Source organism: Falco cherrug, chromosome 3 (genome assembly GCF_023634085.1).
Source record: "Falco cherrug isolate bFalChe1 chromosome 3, bFalChe1.pri, whole genome shotgun sequence".
NCBI classification, from domain to species: domain Eukaryota; kingdom Metazoa; phylum Chordata; class Aves; order Falconiformes; family Falconidae; genus Falco; species Falco cherrug.
In genome coordinates this window covers 106,187,895-106,208,903 of record NC_073699.1, presented here as the reverse complement: position 1 = coordinate 106,208,903, position 21,009 = coordinate 106,187,895, and the positions used below count along the sequence as shown (strand labels likewise).

Genomic DNA, 21,009 nt, shown 5'->3' with positions numbered 1-21,009 from the left:
GGAGCTGAATGTTTCAGGGTGGGTTTCGTTTACTACTGTTGTAAACTTTTTGCAGTCTGAAGAGAAGGCTGCTTAGGTGGGCAGAGTGATCAGGAAGTTTGCTCTGCAAACAGGTGGTCCTTTGGACCTCTCTGCATCTGCCTTGGAGTGTGATATTTTCTTCCATGTCACCGTTACATTTTGTCTTCCCTTGGAGAATATGTCCCAGTGTGCATGCAAACATCTTTTTGCAATGAAAGAAAGATTATGCATAACCTGGATCTGTAAGCAAGAGCAATTAACTGCAGGAGCCACAATACTAAATCTAGGTGCTTGCACCTGAGTCAACAAAGACCAGGTCTGCTTTTCTCCCTCACCCCTGCCCCCAGTTGGACACTGGTGTCATGCCCAGCTTTCTATAATTAGAGGTCACAGCCATGAAGTGCATTCTGACGTGTCTCCACCATTAGTGAAAGATCAGTCTCACACTGACTGCAGCATTAATAATCTATGTTTGCACGGCTCCTTTGTTGCATCCTGAGCTCTGCAGGCCCATGTATTCCTTTTCCACGCAAAGTTGGAGGGCAGAAGACAAGCAGAAGAGAGAAAATGACACATTTGCTAAACAGAATGTTGCCCCTGGGACCAATAACCTTAGACAGAAATCCAAGATGTTGAAGGTGTAGCTGAGACTGGACGAGTACCTTAACATTAAACAGGAGAGGAAGTGGCAGCCTGTTAAAAAATCTGCAGTGCATCAAGAAAATTATGTGAAAACTACAACGAACTCGCCGTAAATTTAATAACACTTGGCTCTTTTATGTCTCAGGAGGGAAGAGTGAAATTCTGCACAATTATTCAGTGTCTATATGCATGTACACGTCTTTGTTTATGGGTACATATCTTGGGAAACGCATCTTTAGAAATGTAGCTAAAATAAAAGCTTTGGATTCTGATCAGACCTAGAAAACAAAGAGGACACAGATAACCATGTTCAGGGAACACAGAGGGGCACTGCTCGCCAAGAAGCCATCAGATTTGGTTCCAGTATTGGGTGTGCCATGAAATTCTGGAGCCAAGCACATTAGTTTCATCACATTTTTGCATTAATCACATTCTTGCACAGACTTCACAGTTTGATTGCCTGATGTTTCCAAATTTCTCTGCCCTAAAGCAGATTTGTCAGTGACTTAATCAAAGTGGTATGACTGGTGTTGCTGAAGTGACAGCCTCACCCTTTTACCTGTTCTGTGTTGCCATTCATCTAGTTTTATTCCTCTGGACTTGGAAGCTGTGTGAGATTTTTGTTGATTCTTTTGTTTTCTTAGTTGCCATCTTTCATAAGAATTTCATGTTTAAGACAAGTTAGTGATGATACAGCCAGGGTGTGCATGGAGGTCTGAGGCCAAATGCTGTACCTGCAGGGAGGTTTTTGCAATCCTGACCGTTGCTGTCATTCAGAATTATGAGGAGAAGCTGATACTAGTTCTGCCTTCAGGGCACATGCCTCCTCCTGGTCAGAGGCTAGTGACGGCATCCAGTTCTTGACTCGCCGAGAGCAAGTGCTGTTTATTCAAGTCCTACTCAGCCTGGACTGGTCAGGTATTAAAGCTTTTGACCTCTCTCAGGTATTAGAGCTTTTATATCTGAATCTAGGATAGTGGAGAGTCAGTGGTATGGCAGCCAAAGGCTGAGAACATGTTCTCTTGGCCGTGTGTGCCTGGAGAACTAAAAGTGATGTGGCAGATGGCTGGCAGGGAGAGAGGCATCAGTCTGAGAGTCCGAGCCAGACAAATATATCAAACTGTTTTTCCTGAAACGCAGAGAGACCCTGACTGGGATGAGCAGGGAGTTTGCTCACATTTCTTGCATCCATAATTCACTTGGTTCCCTCTTCCTTCCCCTCTGCATCATCCCAAAGTCAGTCCAGGCTTCAGCAGGTGTTCAGCAGGCATCCAGGACAGGCACGGCTCCTGGTGCCAGACCGCATCACCTCCATGAGCAGAGCCATGCCGTGAGGTCGGGGCTGCTGAGAGGTGGCTCCTCCTGTCCTGGTCTTGAAGGAGACTTCTGCGAACCCAGAGCTTCTGGGCTGGCTCCAGAGTGGTTTTTCCTAATGCTGTGACTGTGCTTGTGCTGGTGGTTGTGGATGAAAAAATTCCTTTTCCAGGTGACCATACAGCTCTGAGGGCTTTATCGAAGCACCATTAACTTGTTCTAACATAGCATAGCTGGTCTGTGAACTAATTAAGAGACTGAAATAAACCCATCTGAACATCCGTCAAAGGTAAACACTCACTGCAGATGCTCTGAGGATTTGGGGTTTTCTCAGCATCTCCAATCGAAATAATCAATTAATTAATCAGCCTGATTTCAGTTTTCATGGCTTTGGATTTTTGATTTAATTGTGATGTATTTGTCACCTGCCTTCACACTGGGACATCCATGACCTCCTGATTGTCCTGTCTGGGCTATTCCTGTTGGCTAGTCAGACCTCAGTTCGGTGGTCCTTGAGACTGAAGCAGAAGATCCTGGAAGGGCTGGATGCACTATTCATGACGTCCAGCAGGATGATTCCCCTCTCCTTCCAGGTCAGGAGATGGGGCACCCGGTCTTAGAGGTGTAAGCGTGGTCAGGGAGCACACACGCTGCTCCTGGTGGCAGACCTGTGATAACCTGACTGTCGGCTGTCTGTTTCAAAAGGGTCATCGTGCGTGTTGCTTCTTTTGGGACATTTGTGCAGAATGAATAGTGATAATACATGAAAATTCTGTGGGAGCATTGTCCGAGACACCTGTAAGTCATTTCAGGATGCCTGGTATGAAGAACGGGCCTCAATTTGGCATTGCTTTCATATTTCCCCCCCTCTTGTGCCCCGTTACAGTCTTGCTTTGAGATTTCACTGAACAGACTAGCAGATGTCCTTAGAGGCATCTGGTGGTAAAAGCAAAATGCAGTGGCAGAATCCAGCACAGCAGAATTCTGTATATAAACTCCATATGATCAGCAAATTGTGGGCCAGCTCATGTTGGGGGTTTCTCCAAATCATCCCCTTTTGGCTTTCTCATCCCTCAGCTGGCAAAGTATGAGTTACAAGCTCACAGCTGGTGCTACGTTGCAATCCTTGTTTCAGGTCCACTATAATTAAGAGCTGTCTTTCTTTTGGAAAAAAGCTTTTTTCATTCCTCTGCTGCCTGGAAACTGATTGCTCCTGCTCGTGCCGCCCGCACGCAACCACAGCTGGGGAAGCTGGAGGTTTCACGTGGCACCCATCAGACTTAACACCTTTGGGCATAGGCAGCTCTTGCCTCTCCCTGGAGTCACCGACTCTGTTCTGTCTGCATAAATGAAATGATCTGGGACTCCTGGAGGTGACCTGAAACTGCATCCTGGCATTGGCACAACTGGAGAGGCCATTAAACGCTTGTAACTCAGAACGAAGTTTAAATAGCAGTAATGGGCATTAATATGGTTTGAAGAATCGAGCCGTTGGGTGTTTTTATCTTCACGTAAATTTATGTTCAATTTCAGTAATTGTGTTTAAAGAGTTTTTTATATTTAATCCTAAAAGATCAGTTGTACAAAAATGCTACATGGGGTGATTTTTACTGTTTCCCAACCAGTTTGTCAAAGCTACAAAGTAACCCTCCATGGAAACTGAAGCTTGTCAGCTTGGTTCCAGCAGACCTCCACCTAAAACATAATTTCAGATTCGTTAAAAAGGGCCTGGGTTTTAGGAATGCAGATGTCTGGTTTTGCTGGAATAGTATTTATGTATTACTATAATAACCTGTGGGGGTTTTATTATAACAACAATACAATAGTACGTGCTAGACAGGTTCTTATATCCCACCGGCCACTCGGGCCCTGAGTGCCTACTGTTCACATCAGCTTCGTGGCCAGTATCAGCCACCCATGGCCAGTATCAGCTACCCGCTGGGTTCCTCATCTCCTCACAAAGATGCATCTCTTAACCCTTTCGTTACTGCAGGTGCGCTGCTCTAAACGTGGCTCACAGGCAAGCACTTCACCTTCCCTCTCCCTCTTAGATCCATGGTGGCCTTTCTGTCCCCAGAGGAGCCTGTGCCCATGCCTGTATGGCTGCTCCTGGGGACACGCGGTTTCCTGGTGGGTGAGTTCCACTTTGTCAAAAGAATGAGAGCGGCGATGGGCACGTTGGGAATAGCGCAGTGACATAACCCCACCGGCTGCAGCCCAGCGACGATGGCTCCGGCGTGAAGGGGCGGTGGCAGCAGTGCGGCTTACCTTGAGGAAAGCTGAACCAGATGGGTTCCTGCCCCCCCAAAGCCGGCTGTTAACCATTGTCCCCCAAAGCCGGGTGTTAACCACTGTCCCCCCAAAGCCGGCTGTTAACCATTGTCCCCCAAAGCCGGGTGTTAACCACTGTCCCCCCAAAGCCGGCTGTTAACCATTTTCCCCCAAAGCCGGGTGTTAACCATTGTCCCCCCAAAGCCGGGTGTTAACCACTGTCCCCAAAGCCGGGTGATAACCATTGTTCCTCAAAGCCGGTTTTAACCACTGTCCCCAAAGCCGGGGGTTAAACACCGTCCCCAAAGCCGGGGGTTAACCAGGCGCAGCAGTTGCAGACCCTCTCTGAGGACGCCCTGGGCACACCACCCTTTACGTTCTGTTCTTCCTCAGTGTTTTATCTCCCCTCTTAGCATCCAGGTGCAGGAGCCGCCGGGCTCGGTTCCCGGAGCGCCCCGGGGCCGCCCTTCCCGGCAGTTCCCGCAGGTTGTTCCCGGTGCGGTGAGGGGGCTGCGGCGGGGGGGGTGCGCCAGACCGGAGCCGTGCTGCCGGGGACCCAGCCGGAGAGCTGGAAGCGCTGGGCTTCCTCGTGCACCCTGCTGAGGGGGGGGGTGGCGGGTGTGATTATTTATTTTTTCACTCAAATCGCTGGGAAATAATTAGGGGGGGAATAAATAAATAAAGGCCGCAGGGGGGCGGGCCTGGGCGGCGGGCCGGGCCCGCCGCTCGTTCCTTATCCGCTGGCGCCACCTGGCGGCGCGGCGCGGAGCGGGTGCCGGGCCCGCAGGACGGCGGTGCTGGTGCTGGTGCTGGTGCTGGTGCTGGTGCTGGTGCTGATGCCCTTGAGCTGCAAGCGGAGGAGGGGGCCCGCTGCTGAGGGGAGGCAGAGCTTGGGCAGCGGCGGCGGGTGGTTGCAGCTGGGAGGCGGGGGGCCTGGACCCCCTGCCCGGCTGAGGGGCGGCCATTGGGGTGCTCCAGGCCTGAGGGAGGGAGCGGGGCAGTAGCGACGCTGTCCTGACCCGCTGCACCGAGGCCAGAACGCCCCATTTATCAGGGGTTTGTGCCGCGTGTGGCTTAGAACAGCAGGGGGGAGCCGGCCTCGGGCTGCGCTTCCCCGCCAGCAGCCCTGAACCCCGGGCGGCTGGGAGAGAAAATGGCTGCAGCACAGCCCGGCCGCGGAGGCCTCAGCCCGGCCTCGGGGAGCCGCGTCCCGCCGGTCCTCTGGGCGCAACTGACCCCCGCACTTCCCTCCGGCTGTGGAGCGTCCCGCTGCACCTGAGCGAGCCTTCACGGAAAGGTCTGACTTGGAGGAAAGATGACTTTCTAAGGAACGGCTGAAACACCTGTACGAGTCCTTCGGAAGATGTTACATTCAGGAAGTGTCATGAAGAGGCAGCAATGTGCAAGGGGACCTTCCCTGCCCAGCGAGGCTGGGGAAACCTTTCCTCCCAAGCAATGATGGGTGGAAGTGCAGAGCTGGAAAACCCAAGCTGAATTCCATGTGGGCACCTGGGTACAGAAGGATGAATCTCATGGAAATCTCCTCCAGCCGAACTGAGAAATCAGAGCGAGGCCTTTACTTCTGTCAACACCAATGTGGTGAAAATTGAAGGGACAAGGCTGCCATTTCCAATTGACCATCGCCATGGAAACAGCCTCTCGGTGTCAAAGCTGAAGGAGCAGGAGAAGCACGAGGGCTTTCCTTCCCAGGGCCGTAGGACAAAGGACCCGCTCGCACTACCGGCAGCACTTGTAGGATTTTTAAAGTATTTTGCATCGGTCAGGAGCGGCCGAGGGCAGAACTCTGACACAGGGGTTTGCAGCGGGCCACCTAGAATACATCAAGAGGGACAGAAGAACAGAAATCTGACCTTGATTATTCCAAACATTCTAGCTCTGTCGGTCTATCCAACTTATCTGTCTCATCTGGGGGATGTCACCACTGTTACTCAAAAAAACAAAAGCTGGGCCCTTACTTGTCAAAATGGGGCAAAGGAGCAGCACGCAGGGTATAGGGAATGGCTTCATTATGGAGTGAACATGTACATGTAAGCTGCATTGTATGTATGGAATACAGAAGAGCAAGAGGTTTGGAATCAAAATAGGAAGCATAAAATGGATGAAGTGCCAAAGAGCATTCAGAAAGAGTGAAACGGTAAGACTTAGATGTGGGAAGGTATTTCAGAGACAAGTTTTGCTTAGTGTGGAGGAGACTGCAGAGAGGGAAATGGTCAGGGTTTTAGCCACTGATGATGATCGGTCTAGAGTGAAGGTGAGACAGCAAGGTAGGCTTGAAGTGGTGGAGAGTGATGGGGGGGAGGAAGGTATCTGCAAGACCGGAGGACTGCAGACCTGGTAGCTGCAGAGGTCTGAGTACCACCAGCAGCAGAAGACAGAAGTAACCGGCCCATTGTAAGAAACCTGAACAATAATATTTGTCTGCGTGTGAGTTTGCTTTGGCTTGTGAGCTGCCTTTTTGCTGGTAATTTAGATGATTTCTCATTCCTTTGCTCATGATGGTTGGGCACAGTCCCGACAGCGTTAATGAATGGGGAGCCACTGGGCCAATATCGGAAGGTCATTTTTATTCTCTTTTCTTCAAAAGGGAAGAATTAGAAGAAAGGTGTGAGCCCATACTCACAAAAGATTGGAGGTATTTCTGCTAGGAGCAGCATTAACAGTCTGAATTGTGGACCTTCCTCCAGCCTCACTTCTCTCCTTCAAGCACCCAGTGAAATACCAGTAATTCCGCCCTGCTCTGTCACCTCAGTGCTACAGGCGCTGTGCAGAGGGTGCGTGGCAAGGAATATGACGCTGTTGTAATGCAGCAGTTTTTAGACCCATTCGTGGTATCACTGGAAAGTGTTGGAGCAGTTCACAGTTTTCATTTTAAATTATAAGGAAGTGCAGGAGGAGACTGAACAGAAATCCAGATGAAAATACTTCCCAGAATTTCTGTTAAGCTTCAATATTTTTTCCTTTTTTTTTTTTTTGTGTGTGTGTGTGTGTTTGTTCCTACATTATGGCTGTATTTAATGAAATGTAGCTCTACTGTGATTTCACTTTTTGAACTGCTAAGAAACTGGAAGACTCTGTGTGTATGCTTTTTATTAACCTTCCTTTCATATTGCACTTTCTTCCCTATAGAAATCTCCTTTCCTGCTGATTCATTATGTGTCAGGAAGCCAAGCATGACACGTTAAAAGCCATCTTGATAGTATTTGGTATTCAGTACTAACAGCTCACCAGCTCACAGGAGTTTTTCTGTAAAAGGGGGAGGGAGAAAATCTGCATATTGGATGTGCCAAGATAGCAGATCATTTGCATTAAGCATCCAGACATTCTTTTTTCTTTTTTTTTTTTCAATCTGTCACCCTTCACTGGCTTTTTATTTTATGACCTTCATAACACACAGGGAGCATAAGCACTAAAAGAAGTGGCACCAGGTGGACAGAGGCTGGAGCCGGAGCCTTTAGGATCAGCTGGAGCAAGGCTAGAGAAGGACCTTTCCTAGCAGCGACAGATCCGTGATGGGACTTGGTTATACTGGAAGGACCTGAAAATAATGGGCATGGTACTATAAGTATCCAACTACAAAGCCGTCCATTATTTCCTAGCTTCCACCTCACAGCTTGGTTCAGACTTAAGAATCATCATCATGAATACACAACCCGTGAGATGTGATTCACTTGCCAGACTTGCCCCCTGTAACATGCCACTCATCGCAGGATTTAGCAGCAGTAGGGCACAAACTCTGACATACTGGGGTAAAACAGACTTCCTATGCGTAGTAACACGTGTGTGAGCTCACTTCTCTAGCAAAGCATTTCTGGAGTAACCGGAAATAACTTAGTGAAAAGTTTCTTCGTAATAATTACAGTTCAGTAACTTTATATAGTACAGCCGAAAGTATTCCAAATACGTTACTGCACTTTAATCTCACTGCCAATGTATTTTTTGCAAAACTGCTATTTGAACATCACTTATTAGGCATAACATCACATGTGACAGAATAATGTACCTGGAACAGTAAAATGAATGTGAGTGAAGGTACTGAAGTGGTAAGTGTATATGAACTTAAACTTAGACATAATAACAGATACTGAGCGTTAAGAGGAAATTCAAAATTGTGAACGTACTAGAAAGCAAAATCTGTTGGGTACGATAACAGTAAATGTGGTTGTCAGGCAAGCATAGAGGGACTCATTACTAAACTAACTGCAGCACTTTAAACAGTGATATGAGGAAGAATACTTGTAAACCTTATTTACAATATTTCTGCAAGTTATCCAGCCTGGCCAATAAAAATACAGATTCTGTAATATAAAACTATACCAAGATGAGATGCTGTTAGGCAAAGTAACATTAGTGGGTGATGAGGCAACACAGCAACAGGTGATAAAGAAAAGGCAATAAAACTGCTTCACAGAGCAGATCCAGGAACTCTGTTCTGCCGGCTGCTTATGACATACTAAATAAGGAACACTGAAGAGGAGAGTAGGAGATTCACACGATATCCTGCCTCTTTGACGATGGTCATTAGGTGTCATAAACATGCCTTCATTTGCTTCTGATCTTCTTGCATGAAGCAGCTTACAGCTTGTCGCTCCAGAGTCTGCAGAGTCTAGCTATAGAGGGATTATCAGCCCGATGTGCTGTTGGCAGTATTTCACGACCTCACATCGAGGACCTTCACCACGCAGTGATCTGTGTATTTAGTGCTTAATCCTACAAAGGGAAGTCTGTAGGATTTTTGACTTTGATTCAGCATATTCTGTTTAGGGGGTTTAGAACACAACATCCATGGAACTTGCTTTGCTGGAGTATGACACACTCGTGCAAGGAAGCGGCTCTTCAGGCATGAGCTGCCAGGCACGGGGACATCTTGGAAATGTTGCCACCAACCAGTGCTTTCCAAAATCTGCAAGTGAGCTCTAGTGCACACAAAGGATAAGTAAATAATATGCACATATAAATTGCTTAGAGAGATGTTAAAGGAGACAGAAGATGCTTTGAGTCACTTGTTATGGAGAAAATATTCTATAAATGCTACTTCCATTGAAAGTCAGGTTGAGAGTATCACTGTTAGGTGAAATTCTGCATCTAAAAAACCTCTGAGAGGGAGCCTTTATTCAAGTAATTTATGTGCATGCGGATTAGCATTCTTATTTAAATAGCTAACAGTCTGAGAGAGAAGCCAAGGAAGAAGACCTTCAGTTTGCAACTAGTTCTGTAATGTCACCCTCCTGCCTGTTTTCCCAAATTACTAAAAAGTTGTCCAAGGCTGAGGAGAAGCTCACACAATGTCTGTTAGTGACTCCCCAAAAATGAGTCAGTCTTCACTGCTGCCCACCAGGGTGTGACAATGAAGACCTGGCAAAAGGTTTGTATTTGCTGTTATAGTGGTATATTTTTGATTGCTGATTTTATTATAAAGCTAAGTAATTTTGTTTTCATATTAGACAGAAAAAGATTCCAAAATGCTCCTTGGAATTGTACTGTTCTGTTTTGATGAAACACAAGTATTTTCTTGCTTTCAGGTTTTTAATGAAGGTTACATGCACTGCTTAGGCAGTCCTTACAATTTTTCAGCCTAGTTACAAGACCCACCATTAACAGCAAACTGAAGCAGAGCAAGATACTCTACTGAGATTTTTTTTCTCTGTATGTACCTCATCCAGGAATCCTAGTTAGAAGCCTATGGATATCAGGGAGCAGAGAATAGTAAAACAACAACCATTACTGTTGCTTTTTATTGCTCTCCTTCAGTTCTGGCAAAAAGCAGCAGGAATGGGTTTCTGCTGTTCTTTCGGAGTAGCTTTTGATGGTTTCTGGCACATTTCTGATGGGAAGTTTTACTGTTCTCTTTGCAGTTCATGGCATTAAGTGGACATGCAGCAATGGAAACAGCAGTTCAGGGTTCTCGGTGGAACAGCTCGTGCAGCAGATCCTTGATAGTCACCAGACCAAACCGCAGCCTCGGACACACAACTGTCTTTGCACTGGTACCTTGGGTGAGTACCTTGGGAGGGCACAAAATGATCACAGCTTAATCCAGACTTGGAGTAGGGTTTGTAGTACTGAAGCACCTGAAAGTGTTGTATCATGAAATGCTGAGACGCAGTGAACTCAGAGGTGACAGAAGTCTTGAGCACAAGAAGATGCAGCTGGAACTTCTGGAAAAAAATGTCAGTGTTTTGTAATGTGCAAGTTCTAATAGATGCTGTCTGTATGTGACCTGCTCAGACAGGCATATTCTCTTCTACGTGCTCAAATTTTGTTACCAAAGCCTCAAAATTTAATGTTCTTCCAACTTCACCCTCTGAACTCCTTGCCCTGCAGCCCACTTTGCTGAAGAAAATGGGCTCAGGTGGTTAATCACAAGGTATCACCAGGATAAAAGAGGTCTTACTTAGGTATCCTGAAAATGTGGGAGATTTTTTTCCTGTTAAAGAAGATGGCATTGTTTTGAGTGAAACTACAACAGCAAGAAATGGCATCCTTAGTATTATCATTTTATAGAGAGAGTGGGAAGCTGAGTGATTCACTTTTCCAACTCATCTGCTTTAAGGGCACCCCTTCCTAGTACTTTGGTCAAGTAAAATATATGACACTTTAATGAGTCTTTAGCAAAATGTATAGAGGAAAGCTGTCATTGCTTCAAAGGGTTTGTTTTTTCTTCTTTTTTTGGGCAGTTGCATTATACAATCAAGACTTAAGTAAGAATTATGACCTCTGAAATACCTGAGTTTGTATTAAAATTCAACCCTTAAGGCTCAGCATTTGATCCAGGCTTGCGGATCTGAACATGAATCCTTTTATTCTTCCCTTTGATGTTTTGCCTTGTGCTAAGTCTGCTGCATGCTTCTTAACATAACAGTATTGCTTTGTTTTGTAACGGCTTGCACATTGACACATACATTCCCAATTCCTTACTGTCATCCGCAAAGACGGCGGCATGAAAGCCTCTCCCTTGTTCCTGTTCATCTCTATGCCTCGGAGAATAGAGAGATTTAATATTGCATTTAGTCTCAAAAGCAGTGTCCTGAACTACTTTAAGTGACCTGATTCAAATCTTGAGCACATAATAGAGAAGTTCCCCTTCAAGGGCAAGGGACAAAAGATTTAGCAAATTGCAGCGGCTACACAGACGCTTTATGTTACCCAGAAGATGGCATTTACAGTTGTAGCCATTAGCTGTAAGAAGGAGGTTTCTTTCCCCCTTTAGTCATTATACAGTACCATAATTAATGTTCTTACTCCATTCTAGGGAAAATGGATCAATTAAAGAAAGAAACATCAAAAATTCATGGACTGTTCTTCTTTAAACAACAAAAGCAGTCCCTGTACCAGTTTGTGGCTAAGATGTCTTTGCAGGCAGAAGTGTTTACTTCATCCTACCTGGTTTCCAAGCTCCCAGGAACTCGGGGGATGTTCATCTTCTGTCGGGCCAGTAAAGGCACCAGCTGGCTGAACTCAGGGGAGGGCTTGTCTTCTGGTGACCTTTGCTTGAGCGTTCTTCAGCCACTCCGATAGCAATCATTGACTCTGGGTGCGACATCTCAAAGTACAAAATGTTTTATCTCCCAGCATATGAACAGCTTAGAACAAGAGAAACACATCACCATCCCTGTGGGAAGGAAAGCTTTCTTTGTGCTGCTTTAATAATTTAATAAAGCTTCTTTAAGAATTTGATTGGCAGCTGTAATGGACATAATGATGACAGGAAGATAAGGGTTGCAATCTAGGCACCAGGGTCATGCCAAGGACAGGAGCATGATATAGCACCTGTCACCTCCAGATTGCCAGTCAGCATCCAAACCACCGATTGTCAAGCGATTGTCAAGCCACCCGATGTCAGCCAGCATGAAGAGCTGAGCGTCTGTGTCACAGGGGGCTGAGGTTATGTCCATGGTGCAGATGAAACAGGGCCTGCGAGGCAGAAACTCTGCCACAGCTGACAGCAGCAGCCCTCACATTGCAGGCTTTGCACTGAGAACAGGCACACGTACATAAGTCCAAAACCTGTCGCAGATGCCAGTTCCTCTCCTTCTGATGTGCTGTGTGATCAGGGCAGGGAGGAAGGGGGTAGGTGCTAAAGTAGGGGTAGGTGGGGCAAGGGGAAGGGTGCAGTCATGCCCGGTGGCTGTCATTGCATGCAGTGGATTTATGCTTTAGATGGAAAGGGAGCTGTCAGTCTGGCACTGGCGAGAAACTAATTTTATTTCCAAGGTCCCTCACACCTCTCATGTGTGTGCTTGCTGTCTTGTATGTGTGCTCATTCACTCTGACACACAGGCGTGCGTAAGCACGGCTCTCCTTTGCTACAGCCGTAACACTTGCAGCTAGCATTGCCTTAATTTTTTATCTACTGAATGGCAAATGTTGTTTTCTGGCACAGGGGCAGGAAGCAGTGTGCATCACAAGTGTAACAGTGCCAAACATCGCATCATATCACCAAAGGTCGAACCAAGGACAGGTGGGTACAGCGCTCATTCAGAGGTACAAAATAACGATGTCTCTGAAGGCAAGAATGAGCACAGTCATGGCAAGGCCTCCAGCCGAGAGAAGAGGAACGGCAAAGTGGCGAAACCAGTGTTGCTCCATCAAAACAGCACTGAGGTTTCTTCCACCAACCAGGTGGAGGTCCCTGACACGACCCAGAATTCTCCTGTGTCCATCAGCAGTGGATTAAATAGCGACCCGGATATGGCAGATAGCCCGGCTGTCACTGGTGTGTCCAGTATGGCTGTAGCATCAGTTATGGGAAGCTTGTCACAAAGTGCCACCGTATTTATGTCGGAAGTCACCAGTGAAGCTGTGTATACCATGTCACCCACCTCTGGCCCAAATCAACACCTTCTGTCCTCAGATGCAGCTGCACAAGGACTGGTACTTGCTGTGAGTTCAGATGGACACAAATTTGCTTTTCCAACAACTGGCAGTTCAGAGAGCTTGTCGATGCTACCCAGCACGGTCTCCGAGGAACTTGTGCTCTCCACAACTTTAGATGGAAATAGAAAAATTCCAGAAACCACCATGAATTTTGACCCGGACTGTTTTCTTAACAATCCCAAGCAAGGGCAGACTTATGGTGGAGGAGGTATGAAAAGTGACAGCATCAGTACCAACATAAGGCAGTCACCCACAACGGAACGTAGCTTCAACTTCAACACAACCCTCACAAAAGAAATTAAAACTGAGGACACATCTTTCGAACAACAGATGTCCAAAGAAGCATTTTCCTCCACTTCTGCATCTAACACTCTCACCCTCACTACTGGTTCAGGTTTGCTTCCATCTGGAGGAGGTCTGAGCCCAAGTACCACCCTGGAGCAGATGGACTTCAGTGCCATTGACTCCAACAAGGACTATTCTTCCAGCTTCAATCAGACCGTCCAGAGCCCTCACGTTCATCAGACCCCTTCCCCCAGCTTCTTTCTGCAGGATGCCAGCAAACCTCTTCCCCTTGAGCAAAACGCTCACAACAATTTGAATGACACAAGTGGCTCATTTGTGAACACGTTAGGAATCCCCAGTGTGAAAACAGAGTCCTCGTCCCAAACTACTTCCAACTGTAACGGCACAGTGGAAACCAGAATAGAGTCCACCTCTTCTCTCCAGCTCATGCAGTTCCAAGCAAACTTCCAGGCAATGACTGCAGAAGCTGAAGTTCCCATGGAGACCTCCCAGCAGGCAGAAGGGAATGAAAATCTACTTAAATCAGGGGATCTTCAAGCCTGCAGTACAGAGCATTACTTGCAGCCCGAGGCCAACGGGGGTATCAGGAATGGGAACAATCTCCCTATTCTCCAAGGAAACATGGTACAAGGACTCTATCCTGTGGCCCACCCCAGCTTAAATAACTCCTCCAACATGGAGCTTAACTTGGACCACTTTGACATCTCCTTCAGCAACCAGTTTTCTGATCTAATTAATGATTTCATATCAGTAGAAGGTGGGAGCAATGCTCTTTATGGACACCAGCTGGTGTCAGGTGACAGTGCCGGACTGTCTCAGCCTGAAGACAGTAACAGAGCAACCTACAACCAGGCTGAAATGTGCATTCCTTGCTGCAGTCCTCAGCAAGCCAACATGCAGCTCAGCAGCACAGAGAACGGAGCCAGCACGATGGCGTACATGCATGTGGCTGAGGTGGTCTCAGCAGCTGCAGCACAAGGCACTTTGGGGTTGCTACAGCAGAGTGGGCGCTTGTTCATGGTGACAGATTATTCACCAGAATGGTCTTACCCTGAGGTAAGTCTAGGGCTTTTACTCATTAATGTTTGCTGCCTTATCTCTCATTGCTTTGTTCATAAGGGCTCCCAAGAACTGTTTTGTTAAAGCTTTGACAAGGCTTTTAAAACATTTCTCTTAGAAGTCAGAGTATCCAAGGCCATTTGCATGTCTGAGTGTACTTTTAATTAAGCACTTCATTACCCTGACAGGGCTTTTTCTTCACTTAGGAAGCATCCAACAAGAAATGTTTTGTATTATTGAAAAGCAAAGTATTTCCCACGCAAGGGCCTCATGGTGCTACCTATCCACATTAGAGCAATAGAGTTTGCAAACTGGAGCTGATCCTGAAATCTAGCTCTGATGTTCTTAGTAGAATAATTCCTGACCTGCGTTGCCTCGATGAGTTCAGCACTTACCTCCATCCCACAGACTATCCAAAATCAGTCACACGCACCAAGTTAAAAATGGCAGCAGCACAGGCTTAGAATGACGTGAAGGAATGCTGGAGGAAAGAGGCTGTTTTGAGCCAGTAATGGAGAAGCAGGTTGTTTTGAGTAAAAAGGAAAAAATGGTCCTTTGTGGTTTTGTAAGCCCAGCCTTGGAGCACTGTTGTATTTGTTACTTTACAGAGACGTATCATAACTTCTCAGGAAAAGACCTCTCTGTTCCTGTTGACTAGCGCTATCCGATTATCAGTCCTGTGATGCCACCCCCAGTAAGTGTGCATCTGACACCACTGGATGGCAAGTTTGCTAGTGGGCGAGACCGCAGAAATACACAGTAATAAGCAGATGAGGTGGTTTAACCTTCAGCTGGATGATCCTGTGACAGCTCCAGGACCATGCTGGTACAGGAGCAGGTGATGAGTTGGTATTCAGTGGCTCAGCGAGTTCACATACTCTGCAATAAGGGACTTGGTGTGAAAACATGGGTGTTCGCTCTGCAGGTGGAAATAAACTGAGGTTTCTGGCATGCAGGAATGGCTGACAGGCACAGATGAAGAGCCGCCTTCGGGAATTTCTGCCCTCCATTTAGTCGCTCGCTCTCCAGACAAGTCAATCGTGGCCAGCGAGGCGGCGGTGCAGGCTCAGGCACAGTGGGTGGCTGAAGGCATCCTGCTGCTCGCTACAGCCTCACCCACCGCTTGCGTGGCCCGCAGCTGACTGAGAAATCTGGGACTGCCGGGGCCAGGAGGTGCCCAGGGGCCTCACTTCTGCCAGCTGCCAAACCCAGGGGCCTCTCTAAGAGACAAGGTGGTCCCTGACCGTGCCGCTCACCACCAGCTGGAGTTTACCTTCTCTGGGTCTTGGTGGAAAACTGGGTCTGAATGTGCCAGTCATGCTTCTCTGGAGTATAATCCAAGCTGAAGTGTCAGCCCTGTGGTGGTCACTGCTGGTGCCACCTAAGTAACATGGAACAATTCACCATCCCTGGGGGTGTTTAAAGAACGCGTAGATGTGGTGCTTAGGTACAGGGTTCAGTAGTGGGCTGGGCAGTGCTGGGTTAACAGTTGGACTTGATGATCTCAAAGGTCTTTTTCAACCACAACGATTCTGTGATTCTGTGAATAATGCAATGATGGACTTTCAGCAATGCAAGGATGGCCTTCTAGCAACTGAACCCAGCTGGGCTTCATTTGCAAGAAGCAGAGTGTTTCGGGGCCATTTGGCTGTGTTGGGCTACAGACACTGCTTCTGCCGTACCTGTTGTCCGACAGTCAGTCAGACTCCTGCTTGCTTGCGTAGCAGGTCCCAAAAACCAACAAAAAAGACCTGACAGCAATCCTTCAGCCTTTCTGGTGCAAGTCTTTTCTTTTTTGCTGCTACCATGGAAACGCTTTTTCTGTTACCCGTTGCTACACTAACGAATTGTTCCACACCTGCTAGCAGAGTTTGTTTTATTTCTGTTTTATCCAGACCGCAAGGCTTAATCTGTCTGCATAGACTCACCAGAACGTTTTCCCAAGCCAGTGCAGGTCCAGGATCGCGTTCTGGTGCCGTGGGTTTGTGCGCGGAGCTGCAGGTTTGGATTTGCAGGGGGCTCGGAGCGACACCTCAGCGGCTGGTCCGCCCTGTTCGCTGGGACCCCAGGCAGGACGGGAGGAGCCCCCGAAGGAGCCCCCGCGCCTCCGGGCGAGCCCTGCCGCCGGCGGTGGGGCTCCCGGGGCGCCATGGCCACCGGGGACCTCCCGGCGCCGTGCCGCTGCCCCCGCACGGGGCTGCCGGGAGGCGAGGCGGCCGCGATCCGCCTCCGAGGGCCGCGCTCCCGCCGGCGGCCGCCCGAGGGCAGCACGGCCGCGGGGAAGGGAAGGGGAAGCCGGGGCCGGGCCGGGCGGGGGGAGGCCCGGCAGCCGCTCTCCCTGAGCGGGGCCGGCCCCGCTGCCCCCGCCGCCCCGGGAAGCCGGGCCCGTCGCTGCAGCCCCGCGGGGGGAGCGCGGCGCTGCGGGCCTGCGGCAGCCCGAGGGGCCGGGCGTGGGGCCCGGGGCTCGCTGTCCCGGCGGCACCGGAGCCTGGCAGAGCCCCGGCGGCGGGAGGGGGAGAGCTCCGGGGCAGGCCCGGGGTGCCGGGGCCGAAGGACCCCCCCCAGCCACAGCCCCGTTCGGGGCCGCTCCGCGTCCCTGCCTGACCGAGTGCCCCAGCACCCAGCAAAGCACCAGCTGCGGGCTGCTGTGTTCAGCAGAGATCTGCCGCCACCACGGGTCAGGCCCAGGGTCCCGCTCCTCTGGTGCTTCCAGCTGGGACTTTGGAGGCGATGTGTAGTGCCCCGCACGCAGCCTCCATCCCCGTCAGCAGGGCCAGGGCAGCCGTGGCAAACACAGCGCGCTTGCTGTGACCGACCCGCGGCACTTGCTCGTGGCAAGGTGACAAACCTGGAGCCTGAGGAGGCGATGGTGGGCGGGAGGTGGGAGTGGAGCACCCAGAAGTTCCCAGGAACTGCCCGGTGGGAGGGATGTGTGGCTTGCAGTGTTGGTATGGTTTGCCATGATTGGTCTCGGTGCTGGGTCTGCAGCGAGGGTCACGCTGGCCAAGCACTGGGCTTGAGTGTATGGGCAGGAGTGGGGAACAGAGTGAGTGAAGAGAAATAAAGATGCTCTACAACAAAGATACTCTGCTACGGAATGCTATTTGCAATTTTCCCATGCTGGTGGGATACTGGGGCATCTGTGTTGGTTGGTGCCAAGGAACTGTGTTAAGTTGGCACTTTTGTTAGCCCTCATGATGCTGTTTGCAATTCAGCCCTTTCAGTGCATGCTCCTCCCTGGGGATCGCTTCTTCCATAATGTTCCTTTTCTTTCCCTCTTTTCCACACAGGGAGGAGTAAAAGTCCTAATTACTGGTCCATGGCAGGAAGCCAGCAATAATTACAGCTGTCTGTTTGATCAGATCTCAGTGCCTGCATCTTTAATTCAGCCAGGGGTACTGCGCTGCTACTGCCCAGGTAAGGAACACCCCTCTCCTAGAGCTGGTGGCTTTAGAGCAAATTCTTAGCCTGATAGTGTCGCGTATATGTCTCAACTAAACCCTTGGGCCCATTGCGAAAGGTAGTGTGTACACATCGAGAAGCTTTTCCTTTTTCTTTGGCCTATTCAGTGTGAGAACAGCAATTTTGGATCTTGATACATCACAGCAGATCACAACAAATATTTAGAAGCTCTGAATTAGCTTTAAGATAATTATTGGAAATAATATAAAGTCATTCTAAGCATTTATGTAGTTTTGAAATAGCAGATTAAAGAGCAGCTGTTATTCAGGGGTGCGATCACTGTTCTACTGACTCTTAATTCGCATATATTCTGCACTTTGTCCTTGGCACTCACAGGAGAGCACCTTCAACCTCCCTGCAGAGATTTTCAGTAGTGCTGGCCCTCAGTATATGGCATCAAGTGTATGGAAAATAACTTAGCTTTATTGTTAGGCCCCAGCTTCCCACTGGAAATGCGGCGAGGCTGGTTAATCTTTAGGAACACATGTGATTCTGCCTCCTGCCAAAACAACGCATTAGATGACTTAGAACCTTTGTGTTTGAAAATACAGACTGGTATTGTGGACTCTTTGGTTGTCTAGTCAGAAAATTATTGTCAAATGCCCCCTCTCCTCTCTTTGCATCTGCTCTCAGCCTGCCACTTAGCACATGAGGAGATCAATAGGATAATACCTAGCCATGCATTTCTGTGGGGAGGTCTCTGTCTTACCACATGCGCTTTCCTTTTAGCTCATGACACTGGGCTCGTGACTTTGCAAGTTGCCTTCAACAATCAGATCATCTCCAATTCTGTGGTGTTTGAATATAAAGCCAGAGCTCTGCCAACCCTGCCTTCCTCCCAGCATGACTGGCTGTCCTTGGATGGTAAGCAGCATGCGATAGTCTTTAACAGAGCTCAATGAATGGTAGGACTGTGAATGTGAGAGGCAGCTCCTGTTGTGGGGGAGGGATGTAGAGGGGCAAGTTTGTGCTCTGGGGAAGGTCTGGTTGGTTTGTTACACAATTAATCAAAGTCTTCTGGCTGAAATTTCTTCCTAGTTCATTTGATGTGAACGTTATGTGGCTGCATTTGATGGGAAGTAGACAAAGGGGTGTTTTCTTTGTCTGAAAAGAAGGCTGAACAGGGACTACCCAGTCCCTAACAGCAGAGGAGCATCTACCCTGCAGTTGTCTTCCCTGAGAACTCTGAAACTTGAGCTTGTTTAGAAAAAAGTGTATTTAACATACGCAGAAAGTGGGAAGATGGTGAGACAATTTAAGGAATGAGGGGACTTTAGCCAACCACTGCTGTGATGTCCACATCCACCTTGTTTCCTAGGAGTTACCAAATGGGGCAGACACACATTCTGCTAAACGCTTCAGAGTCTCAGTGTCAGACCAGTCAGTGCTAATGGCAAGCTGTGGCACATGACAGCCATAATCACCCTTTTTGGACTCATAAGAGCATCCCTTGTGCATTGCAGGGACGAGATGGACTCCCTAACAGCATTAGCTCTTAGCCAAGTAGTTGGCAGAAGAATCCATGATTGATCAGAAATAGATCTCTCTACAACGCAAATGTCACACTGAGGGATGGGAACACAGGCTCCGGATTTGTATGGCAGCTCGGTGCATGCAGGTTTTAGGTTCAGGTTTAGCTGGTAACGCTCTGCCCCCAAAATGCATTTTATAAAGGAGCAAGATGAGAAGGATAGCAGGGGAACTTAAGAGCCTGAAACATTCATTTCCCTTCCTGTGCACAATTGCTAGAGAGATGCAGCTTCCAACTCTGACCAAGGAGATGCAGGGAAAAAGCTGTTTTGTATGACGTGCTGGGAAAGGACCAGTAATACTGCTTTCATGTTTCTTCTTCAGTGGGAGTCAGCTACTGGGGCGCTGCGTTTTGTGCAATCTTAGCAAAGTCCCAATACTCCAGCTTGGTGACCCATTTGCAAAGTGTCTGTTTTCTCTGCTAAATAAAGGGGACAAATGTGGTAAGGTTGGATCCTTAGTCTTCACAGATTTGGTAGCTGAGAAACTAATATCGATGTTACAAAGTGTTACACAAAAGAGGTCATGGGAGTAGTTGTTTGCACAGGGCCATACTGCAGGCAAGAGAAATAATGAGCTACTATACTGATGCAGTTTGTTCCTCAGGCAATTAACCTCATCCTACTTTGTCTGTCAGCTGCAAACATGGTAACTGTAATACTACACGTGCTTTGGGAAATCTACTGTGGATATTACTTTTGACACCAGTTCAATGCCTTTAAAATATTGCTATCATGGTGAAGATTTGAAGCATATGTTATTGTGTCGTTGTTATTATTTTAGATCTTTGATGGACATGGCAAATGCTTAGAACTGTTTTAATTTAACGGGAGAAATATTGACAGTTTCAAGCTTAATGCAGGCCAGCTACATGTCAGTGTAGGCAGGTGGTGTCTGAAAGGTTTTTGGTGGGCTCTCTTGTTCTGTCTGGGAAGCCCTGACAGGAAAAGCTTTCTTCATTAAAGCATTTATTATAAGCTTTCTCCATACGATTAGCAGCTGTGAGCCCGGGGACTAGTGAGGCAAGTCAAATCTGAGCACCCTGACACCACTGATTAGAGCATCCACAGCTCATCTGTAAAACGTGAGCGCCATGGGCAGGTGAGGAGGAGCCATTTCTAGCTGGGTCCTGGCAGAGCGGTGTATGTACATGTGCAGAGTCTGAGCTGATGCTTTCGGAGACAATTGGGGGGGAAATAGTAAGGAAATAGAATTTCCTTCAAAGTAGCATCAGGCATGATTTCAGTGGCACAGTACCTGTATCTTCAGCTGTTCAAGGTTATCCATTAATATTAGCAGCAGAGTGGAGCATCCTTCCCTGGCTCTCCCCCTCCCTGTAGCATCACAGAACACAAACATTTAGTTTGTCTCCACTGACCTGTGCCTGCTGTGTTTCTCACGCCACGTACAAGAGGGACGTTTCAAGGAAGTTGGGGCGGCACTGCTTCCGACGTTTGTGGATGCGAGCAGAATGGAGACAGATCACTGTGCTTATTGCAGTGTAAAGAG

General features: G+C 48.2%; 1 protein-coding gene across 15 annotated transcripts in view; it reads left to right on the top strand.

The window, feature by feature from the left end:
* The window catches only part of CAMTA1 (calmodulin binding transcription activator 1), a 324,887-nt gene that overhangs the window by 261,127 nt on the left and 42,751 nt on the right, over nt 1-21,009 (top strand). For 14 of the 15 annotated variants that reach the window (XM_055705087.1, XM_055705080.1, XM_055705081.1 and 11 more), the window contains 4 exons: nt 10,122-10,262; nt 12,650-14,505; nt 17,799-17,925; nt 18,700-18,834. In XM_055705087.1, coding sequence (XP_055561062.1) covers nt 10,122-10,262; nt 12,650-14,505; nt 17,799-17,925; nt 18,700-18,834 — 2,259 coding nt within the window. Of the gene's footprint in view, nt 1-10,121; nt 10,263-12,649; nt 14,506-16,847; nt 17,348-17,798; nt 17,926-18,699; nt 18,835-21,009 lie in introns of those variants that run through there. The other variant, XM_027803221.2, reaches the window with a different exon arrangement.